This window comes from Falco naumanni, chromosome 5 (genome assembly GCF_017639655.2).
Source record: "Falco naumanni isolate bFalNau1 chromosome 5, bFalNau1.pat, whole genome shotgun sequence".
NCBI lineage: Eukaryota > Metazoa > Chordata > Aves > Falconiformes > Falconidae > Falco > Falco naumanni.
Window position 1 is genome coordinate 32,836,398 of NC_054058.1, and position 15,979 is coordinate 32,852,376.

Consider the following 15,979-nt stretch of genomic DNA (forward strand, 5'->3'; position numbering starts at 1 on the left):
ATCTTGATCCCATCTCCTGAACTCCACGGTTGGGAGAGGTACAGGAATGAAAGTACCTGCAAAGACCCACAGTACTGCCATGCTGGCAGCCAGCAGACTGCTGCTTCCTTATTTGCCCTCTATCAAAGAGAACCAGAAAATTTGGCATGCAGCTCTGCCCCAAAAGGAAGGATCCTGTCACACATTTCTCACCTCATCTCAGTACATGCACACCTTTCTCTTCTAGTCAAAGTCAAGCAGACATGTGACAGACTGAAATATTATCCTTTTCAGTAACTATATGCTCTAGCTCCTGTGCCTTTAGCTTTGCAACAGCTTGTTAAGCAAACTGCACTGAGTGTTGTAATCAGCAGTAAAATCCCATCTGATTTTTTTTTTTTTTTTTTTTTGCCACAGGAACAGCTGGGTTAAAAATCTTTGACTAACAAGTTTTCACTGCCTTACTAATCACTTTTCTTAATCAAATCAATGAACCATCCAATTTAAATCTGTTTCTCACGAAACAAACATTTCACAAAGATTCAGGTGTGATAAATAACCACCAAACTGGAGACGCCGAGCTGAAAGGGGCCCCTGGCTCATGGTTCCTGCCTCTCCTGACAGCCGGAGATGTGAAGGGAGCAGTCACCCAGCTCAGGGTTAGGGCTGTGACTGCTCCTTGCTGCGTTGGAAGGGCAGATGAACTGTCAGGGCTCTGATGTGTTTTCTTTTAGCCAAGTAGGTGTAGCACTGCGGCAGAAGGACTTTTACAGGCTCCAGCTGAAAATTAAACATCCTGTTGTTATTTTAAGGGACATTTAAAGTTAAGATCCTGCGCCTCACACTTAACTGGAATGAGCAGAGCTTGTGGATTGTTTCTATTGCTCAGAATAAACTTATCCTCTCTGCAACACAATTAAGCCAGACCACGCACAGGCAGACTTTCCTAAAGCAAGGTGATTCCCTGTCAGAGAAGAAAGCTCTGACATGAACCACTTCAACATATGATACCAAACACCCCTGCTAAGCTGGAAAGCAAAAGCACGATGACACTGTGTTAATGGCTTCGTTGCATAGGGACATAGTGACACAGATTTGTTCCTCTGTTCCCCCCCTTCCCAGTTACCCTGAGGAAACCACTGAGCCTCACTGAAATAACCCAAGATTTCCCACACTCCACCAGACTGCAGCACCACAGAGGGACACTGCAAAAATCATCTCTGTGAGGGCAGTAGCACAGATAGCAAGGAAGAATTTGCCACAGCAGTTCTTCTCCCCATGCTTGAAGTGTCCTGTGGTTTGCAGGTTTCCAGCCTACCCCTATGAAAGCACACAGCCTCACTACCTGAAGAGCTGCTGCATAATGGAAAAATACAAAGAGAAGTGAAGAAAGGCTGAAGACAGTGATGCTAAAACAAGAACTGAGCTCCAAGGAGGAATGTTACATAAGGCTTGCAAATGGGTAGTGTGTTGGTTTGTGTTTTTTCCCAGAAAATCTTAACAGATAAATAAATAAATGCTGTCATTTGAAGTAACATTTCTGGTCCTTGAAAGCTGTCGCTGCTCTTTGACTGAGCAGTGTGGCGGCTTTCTGAGCTATGATTCTTATTCCCCTATTAGTCATTTTGGAACCAAGCTGACCGATACATGTTAGCGGAGTGTCTATGTTTGCCTTCCTTTACCTGAGCCTTTGAGGACGATTTGCATTGCAGAAGCCTCTGAAGACGTCCATATAGGACCATTCAGGTCATTCCCAAAGAGACACAGAGAGCTGCATAGGATTTCTCAGCAGGAGATTGCTGGCAAAACTGAAGTGCAGAGTCCCCCCAGCCTTCGGTCAAAGTTAAACAAACACGTAGATGCTGGGTGCCTTGTGACGCAGCTGACATACAACATGATATGACTAGGGCCTATGTGCTCTTACAGGTGACCATCACACATTCCCACCTCTGCCCCGAGATACAGCCGCACAGAGCAGCCTGCCAAGTGCTGCTAAATAACCCTAACTGCTTAAACATGGACAACTCCTGAAGTCCTTGCAACTGATCTTTCATGCATGCCAGAAGGCAAGTACCCTATTTAGGGAAATGTGACATTAATCAAAGAATTAGTTACAGGATATTAAACTTGCTGAGCTGCTGCTATCAAATATGTAAGGCAAACAACATTCTAGGTAATTAACAGACATCTATGATGCGCCTGCAATCTAAATAAGGGGTTTGCCTATGAGTCTTTAGATGTTGCTTTCTTCCTTAAAGCTTCTTAATGGTTTGTTCAGGTAACCATGATGGACAAGCCTGGCTTTACAAACTTCCCTGGATTATTACAAAACAACACATCAGTAAGATGTAGCAGTAGAACAGATCTCCTGGTTTCTTTACCACAAACCTAAGTAAAGGTTTCCCACTTGCTGCAAATATTGCTCAAGTTGAGCAGGTAATAAGCGGGTAAGCGGGAACGTACATGTGCTCCCCCAGCACTGAGAAAGGGTTTGATCAGCTGAAGAAGGGACAAGGACTTGTGCCTTCCCTAGGAGCAGTGCTGAGACTAACAGGTTAGTAACAGGTGGGCTACTCCCTGAAAACAACATCGAAGAGCTATTCTCAGCAAGAAATACACGGGAGTCCTCCAGTGAAAGAATAATCCAAGGGCATGATAAAGGAAAGGCAACTGTATATGGATGTCTCGCTTTCCTATGCGGTTCAGGAAAGAGGAACAATTGCATCTAAGAACTGTTGTTATGCCCTGAAGCAGAGGATGAATCAAACCCATTGGAGTTGTTCATCCTTCTCCCTGGTGGCCATTTCAAAATACTGTTTTTTGTTTAAAAAAAAAATGTGTATAGCACTTATAATTGCAAAATTACCCTTCAAAATCAGAACCCAAACTAAATGAAGATGCTGTATCAGCAAAAGCATGAAATAAGAGCTCTAAGAGACTGTTGCCATTTACTACCTGAAATTGCCAGTGCTGGAGCCAAACTGGGTGTCAGCAAAATGCTATTTTTCTCTTGGTATACAAAGGCTATTTAGTGACCAGCTGATACTACAGGTTTCACCACAGACAGTGTTTGGGTTAGTACAACTGCCACCCCTTTTTTTGGCTTTGCTATGAATAGGCGATGCCTTTTTGTTCAAATACAAAATTACCAAGACCAAAGTTTTCAGAATCTCCCAGTGCTATGAAATCCATGTTTCGACATGCGAATTAGATTTTGTTTTTTCTTTTCCCCAGACACTGTGTACCTTACAGACACATTGACCATACAGGGCATGTCATTCATACTACCATCATGCAAGAGTAAATTCTGGAAGTATAATTTAGGTTGAGGGAGAAAGGAGGGAAATTGTAGAGTGTGCTTTTGTGTGATAGAGAACTGAAGAAACAGTAGCCAATTTTGGTGTGTGGAAAACCAAAACAGAAAGCCAAGTGGCAAACTAAGGAGATAAAATGGCATAAAAGAGGGTTATCTAAGGGCTAAATCTGTGGCAGAACTCTCATCAGCATCCACAGCCTAACACCTGGCCCTTGAGCAGCATAACATAGCCCAAGCCAGCAAACACACACACACCCACCTTTGTCTCTGTACAATCCAGTCAACTAGCTAACCCTTCTTCTAAAGCAGCTTGAAAGTGAATATGGTTACACAAAGACCACCCAGAATCATGCAGAGTGCTTGGAAGAGAGCTGGTACAGAAGTGGGTAATGCCCTATTGCTACTTCAGTCTTGGGAAGTCAACTTGCCCCCTTTTGATAAAACATAACTTCTGACCTCAGGGTAAACACATTGTAATCTCACCTACTGCATCCACCCTGCAGCACTAATATTTGACAGAAATCCTAAAGGAAGCTCTGTTCTTTATTACTGATTTGTCAGATGTGGATGGATAGGAAGGGTTATGGCTAATATGGAAATGGCATAGGCAGAGGATCCCTTCTGGGAGCCTGATTATTGAAAATCAGCTGCTATTTACACAGTTAATGCCATTCACTTCTTGCACCTGCTCAGTCATTCATTTCCCAGTGCAAGCCAGCTTTGCCTTGCTGCAAAATCAGGGAGTTCAAGGGAGCTACACCTGCAGGTTTTCTCTTTCTCTCCAATGATTGCAGAGTTCAGCTTCTACATTTCCAGCCTTTCATCTTCCCTTTCTGTGAATTCTTTTTCTACCTATTTATACTTTTCCAAGTAGTTATGCTTCTGATAATGAATCCAAATCTCTTTCTTTCTAACTTTTCTTGGACTCCCTGCCTGTTCCTGCATCACACAGAATCCATTTGATTCTGTAATTGTCTGAAAAACAAGAAACTCAGCTAGCTTCCCAACTTATACTAGTTTTTGTTCATATTCTATTAAGTCTTTGAGGGAGGCTCAATACCCTACATGCAGAGACATCCTTTTTTTTTTTTTTTTGTTATGATGCCCCTACAAACGAAAACTCCATGCTATCATCCCCTACATGCAAACACACTTCTACAGTGGACTCTACTTCAAATTTTGGTAAAAAAACCCAGACAAAACAAACCACAATGGATTATGCAGCTGACGTATCTTCCCACTCTTGTCCTCATCTCCTTTCTCAATAATGAAGATCTGCAGAGAAGCCTCAGGCCACCAAGTAGAAAGGAAGGAGAAAAGGGAGAGCTGTAGTCCTATGGTTTCACTTACTAGTGCTAAAGGATGTACCAACTATAAGTGAGATTACAGGAGGTGCAACTGTAGCCCTGAGCACCTGAAAAACCTATCAGCAAGGGTTAATTAGTAGAAAAGTGAAGGCTTCTGGTTTTTTTGCATAGTTTTTTTTCTATTATGAAAAGAAGGACTCCTATATAATGGAAAATCCGTGCTTCCACCTAGCAGATAAAGCATTTGCAATACTAACCTGTTAGCTGGACTTGCTTCTACAGTGGTAGTGAGGTGCTATTCATTGTAGAACATCCATCTGCTTGTTGTCATGGTTAAATAAGAACTGAATGAGCTCCCCCCATCTGCAAAGTCTTGTCTTTGATTACAGAAAGATAACAGCAGGGAGAAGGTCATGGTCAAGTAAAGCAGATGAACATGATTAACTCGGCGCAGACAACGACTCACCTGTCTTCAGTGGGAACGACCTTGTACTAATGTGTCTGATTGAACCAGGGTTGGAGGAATAAACCAGGTTAAAGAGAAGGACTATGCAAAATTAAAAAAGTAATTAAAAGCTTAAAGTTTAATACAAATCAGTCCATGACCTCTCTTTTTTAGTTTCCATCTGAAGAAACAACAGCCAGTATGCTCCTGAAACTGGCACATGTCAAGTCAGACACTGGAAAGGAATTGTGAGGATTATTTCACAATTTTATTGCACAACTGAAAATTAACCTTTTTTTTTTTTTTAAATATTTACAAGCCATTTATTTTGCACACACAATCTAAACAGCATTTTCCCCAATAAAACTGTCACCTAGAAAACTTACACACAGACTGAAGCATACACGTAAACTAAGTGGTTTGTGTTGAATGCAAGTTGCCTCAGACTAACCCTGGAGGGGGAGGCGCTTGGGAGATGGGGCAGCAGAAGGAAGGAAGATACATTTTTCCTTTTTCTTTCCTGAAATGTTACTCAAGGATCTTTCCCCAACCTGGGGAGAGAAACAAAAGAGTTCAGTATCAGTTCAAGCAGAAGGCCAGCCAGTCAGGTAATGTAGTGACAGGGTGGTGAGTTGAATAGTCAAAACCCTTCAGTGCCACAAGCCTTGCAAGAAAATTACAAGTCTTGTTTCATGTGCGGTTCACCCTAAAGGTCATGACATCCAAATTTTCCTCTGAAGAATGTATAATCACCTTGGTCATGACAGAAAAGGAATGAGGTTTGAGTCTTAAGAAACACATGTGAAAGGCTGTTGTTGGGGTTTTGCTTTCCTTCTCATGGATTTCTTACCTGCATTTTTGGAAAAGTGCTGACTGGCCCATTGCAAATGCTGCCCCTGCTCTTGGCAGAGCTGCACTGTGATAATATGGTGCAACAAACATTGCACAACTTGACCAGCAATGCCAGGGGTAGTATTTTAGCCACTATTATGAAGCCCACAGCTTTGTGCTGAAAATGAGTGCTTTCCTGGCTGTTAGCTCAAGCTGTGTGTCACAATGTGTATCAGTCTCTGGAGTCCACAAATCACTCCCCTCCCATGGCTGATCCACCCACACATTTTCCATTATATAGAATTGTTGTTTTCGAGTTTGTCAGCTAATATTGAGTCTTGCAGCACTTACTGCTTGCTTTCCAGGGGATTTTGACACCTGCAATCTTAAATGAGTAGGTGGTAGCTCTGAAAGTGATGCTTACTGGCCTGGATTTGTCCCATGTTACTTTGGGTGGATGTACACCTGAGGCACCTGTGTGTGGACCATCAGCACTGTAACCTGTCCTGCTAGTCAGAGAGCAAAGGGTGATGTGGAGCTTTGGTGAACAGAAATGCCCTCTGCAGAAGTCCTGCTCACTCCACTGGCTATCAAAGGAACCTAAGGGGACCAACTCCAACACTGTGGGTCTCAGACAGCTGCCAAGTTGCATGGGCTGAATGCTTCCAACTGGGAACCTAAAAACCTAGGGATTCTGGCATTGCAAGGTACGTTTGGTATTTAGATCACTTCGGCGCTACTTTTCTTCAGCTTTTGGACCCTCTGCTGTAGAGTGGAGAAACAGAGTTAAGTGATGCCAACATAATCTATAGTGAGTTTGGAAGGAAAGGAAAGTTTGTAGACTTGTTGGCCTAGCTAATGCTTGTCTATCGGGAGCCGTGCTGCTGGGAGATGGCTTTGTGAAAGGAAATTCAAACACACAGGAAAGGCAAAGCCTATGGCCTCAGAGCAAATGATCTGTCAAGACTTCTGAAGTCATCGTTTCTTCCAGAATCACATATGATCACCTTTGTCATCTTATGCATGGCTATCAATTTTTAGTAATGTTTCAGTTCTTAGCAACCTGACCTTGTTTTGGCGTTAATGCTATTAGCTTAAGTCTCTCCCTCTCCTCTCACCCAGCAGCCCAAGTATTTGCTTTTATCTTATTTTTTTAAACGAGTTCTTGCTTGTTTAAGGGAGCCAGCAATGTAGAGATGTCCTCTTCTACGTAACAGTTATAACCAGACCTCAGAACTGTGCAAACCATCTGTATTGTCTTTAAAATACATGCCAACACCTACCTAAGGCTGGTATAAACATAGATTTAGGGGTGCAGCAGATTTGGAATGTGAAGAAAAAGTGGAAAACCTGGGAATGGGCTGGCTGAAGAAGGATCCTGAAATTGATCCCTACAGAAATAGTAGCAAATTTGTAAATTGTAGAAACTTGTGCTAAAACTTCTGGTGTGAGTAGGTTACTTCAGAAATGCTGCTGATTTCAGCCCCATTGGATTACTTGCAATGACTCTCTGCCTCTCAAAACAATATTTTTCTGGAAGATATATGGGGGTAGTATACAGAAAAGTTTGAACAATATGAATATGTTAAAAAAGAAACAAAGCATAGTGATCCCATTCTTACAGCTTTAAACTGCTCAATTTTCTTTCAGGTGTAGGTTTGAAGATTAAAATTGGAAAAAAAACCCCTGCAGAATAAATGTGTCTGGAGGCCCAGGTGCCATGCCAGAAACACTGCTTTACTAATGAACTCACACAGTGGTCTAGCACAAGCCAGTAGTCTTTCATACTTATTTGAAGAGACACCACTAAGATAGAAACAAAACCTGTGGTAACACAAAGGAAAGAAAAATCCTCCCGGCTACAGGAAAGTCTCTCTGCACTGGTGCTGCTGAGGACCATCGCAATGGCCCCTCAGTTCTGTTCATCACCCCAGACAACGCTGTAATGTTTGCAAGCCTGACTGATGCAGAAGGAAGCTGTATCAGCTTAAGAAAATAAAAAAAAGTTTTTCAAAGTGTTAATTTCACATACGAAAATGGAAATGAAAGCAACAAAAATTACAAAATATTTGGGTCTTGGGTGATCTGATTTGCAGAGTTGTTTTTATTACATACACTTGTTTTGCTCTATGAAGTGTAATCAGAAAGATGATGCTGCCTGTATTCTCTGCATTCGTGACAACAGCTGGCAGGTTAACTTGGTGGATATTTTGCCTTGATGAATCTCTATGAATGTTAATCCCTGTGGGTCCTTACAGAATGCGTCAGGGTTTTTTTTTTGCATTGCCTTTTCTGTTCTTTGAATAAACCCTAACAGTGGAAAGTAAAAGATGTAAACTCTCCATGAGCCTTTTGAACCTGTGTCGCAATATCCACTGATGTTATGGACAGAAAGCATCATTCTGTTTATCTGTCTGTTCTCTTATCAACACAGACAGCAGAAGCTTACTGCCCAGTCTGAACACTGAGTCTCAGGCCAGCTGGATTAATTGGTGTTAATATAATTAGTAAACGCTGGGCAAGGTGTCAAGGGAAAATACACACATCTCTTGTTCTCATTCTGAACCAGCAAACTGCTGAGTCCCATCTCTTCCTAACCCCAAGGGGCCTCTGTCACTCACGGTGAGCATACATCTGAAATGCAGAAAAGCTCAGCAAAGTCAATCATCAGAATAATAGATTTCATACTGAACTCACTATTGCCATCTAAAAAACCTCAAAGCAGAGAGTGGTGCAGCTTCCTTCCTGCTGCCGGTGGTTAGTTCTGGCTGGATGAAGGCTGCATGGATCAATCAGCATTGGATAGCTTTTCTTTTCCTTATAGCATCGCCGGAGAGCACTGCTGGAACAACAGATCCACAGGCAGATCAAAAGATGAAATTTTATGAACCTTGCTAACTCCAGCTTTGCCCCAGCCATTGACCTCAGTGCTGGTAATTTAAAAAAGGCTGGGTAGTCAGATGCCTACTTCTATCAAGCTGCTATTACATTTTTTTCTTCTTCTTTTTCTTACGAGTACCGAAGTGGCAATGTGGGAATACAAAAAATTCCAACAAATTAAACATCTTTGAGCTGAGAGAAGTTTACTCTCACTGTTTACTTTCATCAGTTTTAGAACCCACAGAATGTACTGCATGGGCATGTTGGACAAGAAATGCCACAGATCCAGAATGAGCTTAGTCCAACCCACAGATCCTACATTTTGAGGGAACTCAGAATACTTCTTCCTTCCACATACCTCTGGAAATCTGACTACTTAAAACAAACCCCTCATGCTTCCCCCCAATTATTTACTCCATCTTTTTGCTGCTTACCTGACGGACTGCCTTTAGAGTGCTCCCAGAGATGGAGCGAACATGCTTGGATAGAGCTAGCACTCATCACTCCTGCATGCTCAGCTGTTAGTGTTCATAGTCTGGGGGTGAGGGCTACAAGGCCACTGAGAGTGTCATTTCCATCAACTCTGTAGGATCCCTCTGCCCAAGAAAAGCCTCTAGAACACAACTGCAGGTGTTCTGCTCAGAAAGTCTGAGAGCATGTGGGATAATTGCTTTTCCTAAATCACAGTTTAAACTGTGTCCTTTGGGGAAAAAAAGAAAAAAAAGTCTGGCTTTGCTCAGAATCAAGGCAACGATCATATTATGAAAAGCTCAATGAGAACAGAAGTAAAAGAAGTATCACCCAGCTGCTTCATTCCCTGGGTACCATTCACTCTGCATAGAATGAAAGAGAAGTCCTCTCAAAAAACCCCAGCATATGACTGCGTAGAGACTATGTCTTGTTACATGTGTGTCAGGAGATAGAAAGAAGTTGTATGAGCAAATCAGCAGCTTCACCAGCAACTTGAAATTTCAGACCCTCTAACTTTCACATGACTGATTTTTCAGCCTTAGCAGGAATCTTGTGATGTAATGGTTAATGTTGAAAATTCACACAGCTGTTGTCTAAGAATTATGTTGCCATAATACTGAGGAATAGGCTTAGCTTGGCTTGAGTTACTTGGCCTCATGTGTTCGGGGACCTCTTCTCAAACGTATTTGGTGAGAGCCTGTCTACACGCACGATCAGAGAATCACCCTCAGGTCAGAACTATTTCTTTGGGATTGAAATCTTGGATCTCATGGCAGTGGACCATGGTGCTCAAATTGAGTCTTTGTCACCTGCACTGTGACTTCCCATGAATCCATGTTGCAGGTTTAGGACATTTTAACCCTACAGAAATAGTAATTAGCTGGGAGACAGGAAGCTGCTCGCTTCCTATGAGGGGAAACTATAGCACAGAATGACTGAAGATACTAAACTCTTAGCCTGGGTTTCAGATCTTTTGCATCCTGACACCTCAATGAGCCAACACTTCCATTGCAGTACCCATTAAAATGTCCGGACAAATACATTCCTATGATCTGTCACATAAATAAGTATTTGGCTAGCCTTCTAATTCCTGGATCATTTTGTCATCTGGTCATAACAATTCTACTCTGCAAAGCAAACAAATGCCAAATCCCACGTAGCTGTAAGAGGAAAATGTTCCAGCCAACTGACGTGTACATAGCTCCTTTTGAAATTCTCAAGGTTTTTGTGTCTTATTTTGGGAATGTATAACTCCTGATGAGAACAAATTCCCATAAAAGCAAGGTATTTCTAAATCCGGGTTTGTATGCATTTCCTGAGCCATGATTTGCTATGCACAGCCAGAAGCTTTTCCAAACAATTTTATATTGTGAACCGAAGTAACAACCTTTATACAATCCCCAATTCACCAAAGTGTTTGGATGTAAACACACCATCTAAATATACATTATGAATTACTATTCTAAAAATGACTTCATGTAGCTATCAACGTTTCTGCATTTTCAGTACTGCAGTGGAAATACCAAGTTACTGGCTGTCATCTACTAGTGACTTATTTGTTCAACTCTCACTTACTGGAGTTGCAGCAACTTTGTTTTCTTTTACTAAAACTGAAGTATTTTTTGAGCCGATACATTCTTTTTTTAGCACTTCCACCATCTAATGTATTAGACCTTGTTGAAGTTCATAAATAATGATGCTCACCCCACTGGCTGAGCTTGCTGTGTTCTCCTGTTGCTGCACTGGAACCTGAGGAACACCCATACAATATCTAGCAGAGTAGGAAGGAATGTCCTGCGCAATGCCTAAGAGTAATATCTCTGCTGATTTGTCAGGACTCCCAGTGCTGCTGGTCATTAATCTTTCTCAGCCAAAAACAGATGGGGCTATTAGGCAGGCTGGAGTAATGGGGAAAACTGGCAAGATACAGAAGGAAATGCATTATCTTCTGGATAGAATTGCATGTAAAAATGAGAACATTAAAAATGTATTTTTCATATTTAATTGGACGATGTATGATTATACCTACCACAGAATAATGTGCAATGTGTTTTGTGCAGGGCATTTGTAAAACTGTTCAGCTGTTCCAGGGTCTTATTTTCCACTGTGGAGAGAAACAGTAGCTACAATTCTGACAAGGTTTTTGTGCTTTTCCCTCTAACACAGGGCTTACTCTGCCGCAACAGCTACTGCAAATAACACTGCAAAGTGCCCCCGCTTGTTGTAGTAGAAGGAAAATGCAGTTTATGATTTACATGCAAACCACATGAAGCCTACCAGGTAAAAAATCAGTACTTTAGGAATAATGTGAGCATATGTGATATCGTCTAACAAAAATGATGGATCTGCAGGTACAGCTGCTAAGTCCTTTATGTCATGGAGTCCAAGATGATGATTACAAATAGAAAAAAAATGCAAATTATGAAGTGGAACCAGATTGCTCACATAGGAAACTAGTGAGGCTGGAAGTAATTACTAGAAGTAGGACTTGGAAAAAAATCTAATAGATACTAAAGACTATTTGGGATAAACAAAGACATTTTCTAGGTTTGACAGGTAGGCAAATGGTAGATAACTGTTAGCCAGAAAATGATAGGATGGAAACTACAGCCAAACATTTGAAGTATATACTGTTGTTACAGAACAGAAATCATGGAAACGTATTAGAGGGTTAAATAAGGCATTAAATAAAGGCAAGTGCTTTGCCCAAAACTTAAACTTGCAATGCCCGTTATATCAAAGGGAGAAGCATGAAAACAAAACCAGGAGGATTGGGTGCCAGCCAGAAGATTATTATTTGGAACAATAATTACATCTGAAATACGGTAGGATGTCAGAAGGTGCTGAGCAATACACAGTTCAGGCTCTGGGACTAGAAAAGTTTGCAGTGACTTATATATATGTTTTGGAGTGGAGGGGGAAAAGGGAAACAGAACAAAACGTGTCAAGAGAAGTGCACGAATTAGAAGAACAAGAGAATTTTCTAAGATTTTATTTCTGATCCCTGTTATCATTTAGGAAGGTTAAAGAGGAAAAAACAAACCCTCAAAACGAGTAGGGTGATATTTGATATAAAGATTTTTAAAAAAAACCCTTTTTTCCTTTTAAAGAAAGAATCAGTGGCCCTAAATAAAAAGAAAAGAAAAACTGAAATCCTCATGCTAAAAATGGAAAGGACTTATCAATAGCCATGGAGTATGGTATTCCCTTAGATAAATGGACAAGGAAATGCTGGTATGACTAAATTGAAAATTTTTCAAGTTGTTCAGGCCAAATAGGAAACCTTTATAGAACGGAAATCAGAACTTTGTAGATCTGAAAGGAAGGTGTGTAACAGTTAAGATGGAGTTTGGGCAAGCTAAGAGGGAATTTGAAGAGCAAACAGTAGGAAGTTAAAACTGAAAATACACATTTGCTTAGTACACCAAAAGCAGAAAACTGGAGATAACTGGTAGGCCACCCCAAACAGTAAGCAGAAGAAACAATTAAAGACACTAAGGACATTGCCAATAATCTAAATGATTTATTTGCATCAGTCTTCACCAGAGAGGGTGCTGGAGTGATATCTAAATGAAAGACTCACACTTCCAAATATCAAAGATAAGGAGAGGTCATAGACTGAAGATTCAAGAGAGAAGTTGGTGGAACAAATCAATAAATCAAAGGCATTAAGTCACCAGGTTTATCTGATATTTCTCGAAGATTTCAGGAGAAAATGGAGAACTAAGTAACAAAGTTGCTAGTAAATACCTACTACAGCAGAGGACTGGAAGACAGTCAGTGTTATAACTGAGTTGGGGATTTTTGTTGTTGTTGTTGGTGGTTTTTTTCACGGTGTTGGAGGAGCCCTGGCAGCTACAGACAGATAGGTAATCCTAATTTGCTATCATGTAAATTGGCTGAAACGTGTTAAAAAACCCCAAGTCCCACACCTCCCAAATTATGAAGCACACAGATAAACATGACATAATACTAGTCAGTACAGTGTCTATAAGGTAAAAAAAGAGGCTCTTTGAATCTACTACCAGTCTTTGAGCTGGCTACACCAGCCAGCACACCTACGCCTACCCAGGAGGTCCCATGAATCGCTGTACGGACAGGCAAGTAGCAAATGATTACCTCCCTGCTCCCCCATCTTCATCTCATGACCACTGAGGAGAGAATAATGTTCATGTTGATAACGGCACATCCAAACAATGTATAGGTGTGTGCTACAGGTTATGCTGCTGCAGAGCAATCCAGTCCACCCTTGGGTGATATTGTTAAGCCAAGGAGAAATGTACATCTGGAAATGAAAGTCTTTAATACATATGAAACATAATGGTGGCCACACTGAAGCTCTGACTGGAGATTTTAGGTACAGTGTTAGCCTCTCTCAGGATCAGCTTTTAATAACTTTCTGCATATTAGCCAATCAACAGCACTCTGTGCTGCAGGGTTCTTCTCATTTTTAATATGCACAGTGACCTGGGCCGTTACTGGTGAATAATACGGGATTTGGGGAGTTAAGATTTTTGTTTTTTTAAAAGAATATATCTTAGCCAGGACTGAACACTCATTTCACTTCTTCCCAGCTCTTTCCAGGTTTTACGTAGATCTTTACATAAAGCCATTAAGAACAGAAGAAAAGCACTTTGGAAAATTATGCAGTGATGTATTCTTATGTAGCCAACACTCCCAGGGGAAAAAGTCAAAATTACACATAGCCTCCCTCCCCTTTTTATTTCTTGTCAAAGATGTTGCCTTTTTTGGCTTTTCTTATATATACACAGCATGACGAACTGATATTTGTAGTTTAAATGTCTGGTTTAACCGCGTGGTTTCCACCGTAACACAAAGCTCTCATGAAATGTCAGGTTAGAAATAAAACCAAGCTCTAGAGGGATGAAGTGAGGAGGAAAGTAGAGGGTCCAGGAGCTGAAAAACAAAATGGAAAAAAAGTGAGCAGAACGCAATGTGGATCTGGGGTAGGGAAACAGACGCATTTCTCACTGAGTTGTTTCTGCTTTCCTCTATTAACATTGCAACAGAAATTACAAATAGCCCTGCAAGGGGTAGTGCATTAAACCTCATCTCTTCATCCCATGTAAACACAACATTAATACTGAAGAATAAAGAAAACGGTAAAAAGTCCAGTGTCTTGTTTTCCACATTTTGCTTGTTAGGTTTCCTGTCCGCCCTCCAGCATGCTCCCGTGTGTACCAAAGATGTGAACTTGACCAGCCCATGTTCAAGCAAACACTTACACTCAGATTCCCAACACATTCTTTTCTTCCCCTCGAATGGGGAGTTTATTCCTAACAGTTCTGCTCCTTTTAATGATAAACTCCTTTAACGAAGTAGTTCTGAGACCTTGCAGCAGGCAGCAGGAGAGCACCAAGGCTACTAGTTGCCATGTTTATATTCCCTGTTCAGCAAAGCAGTCCACTTAAAGCCCAAGGCCCAATGCCTTCATGGATGGGCATGCACTGAAATGAACCCACAAATCAATATCCCCCCACACAATGTGCCTTACAGGCAAAATCCAATTCTTGCCTAAAAAAGACAGAGTTACAGCCAGGCCCTTTTATGAGACACACACAAACAAGTTGCTCTGGTGAAAACAGACCTTACACTGACAAGTTGTGTTCACTTTCCGGCAGAGCTACTGATCTTCTTTACTGGACCACCAGAACAGAAGATGGGAAAGAAACACAAGGGAGACGTTCCTTGGCAAGGAAAGGAGCAGCATTTAGGACTGGGGAAAAGGCAGGGTGGGGTACAGGGGACTTTCCTGATAAAACAACTAATTTGAGAATAAAAGACCAACTGATATCATGTATACACCTAAACCAGGAACACACCTTCTCTGGAGTGCAGTATTGTATAAGCGTTGCCTTTGTTTTCAAGGCTAATTCAGACCTTTGGCTCATCCTGCATTAACAAGGTCATCCACATTAACAGGGCCCCTGTGACAGTTCACAGGCGAAAGTTCCCTTTTAGAGTAGTGCAGATTTGAAATTCACAGGACAGCGACCCGAAGATCTTCCTTTACAGATAAAAAGCATGTCAAATTATTAAATAGCAACATGAAATCCTAGATTCTGAAGGTCTGTCTTTGCTCTGCGGTTGAGAGAGCAGAGTGCATTCCCAGCCCCTGCCCAGTCCCCACTGCTGGCAGCACGGCGGGCGTGTGGCCGGACCCTCTGGCTGACGCCTCACGAATGCTAAAGCTGAAAGGCCTGGGGTAGTCGGGGAAGGGACAAATGAGCATAGTCCGAAGACATGTCACTTCAAATTTCTACTGTTAGAACTGCTGAGTATGATATAAAAACAGAAAGTATTTCTCAGTTCAAAGTTTGAAGACCAGGCCCCGAATGTTGACTGGCTCCTCCCTCCAGCGTCCCTGTTCCCCACACACGGGCTCCGTTGTGCTAGCTGTTGTTCTCTGCCGTGAGATATTTGAGGGCTGCAAAGCCGTAATGGCGTGACATATCCTGCTGGAACTCCTCCTTCAGGGTCTTGAGACAGATGCGGTATTGCTTGTTGGAGCGAAACTTGGTGATGTCAAAGCTGGGGGCGTGAGGCATGTGGATCATGTAGGCGTTGGGCAGCACCGTGAACTCGTACTCCTGCAGGAGAAAGACACCGGCTGTGAGGGAGTTCCCGAGCCCTCTTGCAATGCATCTCCCGTACCTCCACCATCAAACACGCTCCATCATGTAGAAGTGCAGGGTGGGTCTCAGAAACAACAAACCCATACAGATATGC

The 15,979-nt window shown here is 41.9% G+C and overlaps 1 protein-coding gene across 5 annotated transcripts in view; it reads right to left on the reverse strand.

Moving 5' to 3' along the window:
• Positions 1-5,875: 5,875 nt before the first annotated feature.
• LARGE1 (LARGE xylosyl- and glucuronyltransferase 1) overlaps positions 5,876-15,979 on the reverse strand; it is a 295,306-nt gene continuing 285,202 nt past the window's right edge. For 4 of the 5 annotated variants that reach the window (XM_040594524.1, XM_040594523.1, XM_040594522.1 and 1 more), the window contains one exon: positions 5,876-15,840. In XM_040594524.1, coding sequence (XP_040450458.1) covers positions 15,804-15,840 — 37 coding nt within the window. In that variant the 3' untranslated portion in view covers positions 5,876-15,803. The remainder of the gene's footprint in view (positions 15,841-15,979) is intronic. The other variant, XR_005827952.1, reaches the window with a different exon arrangement.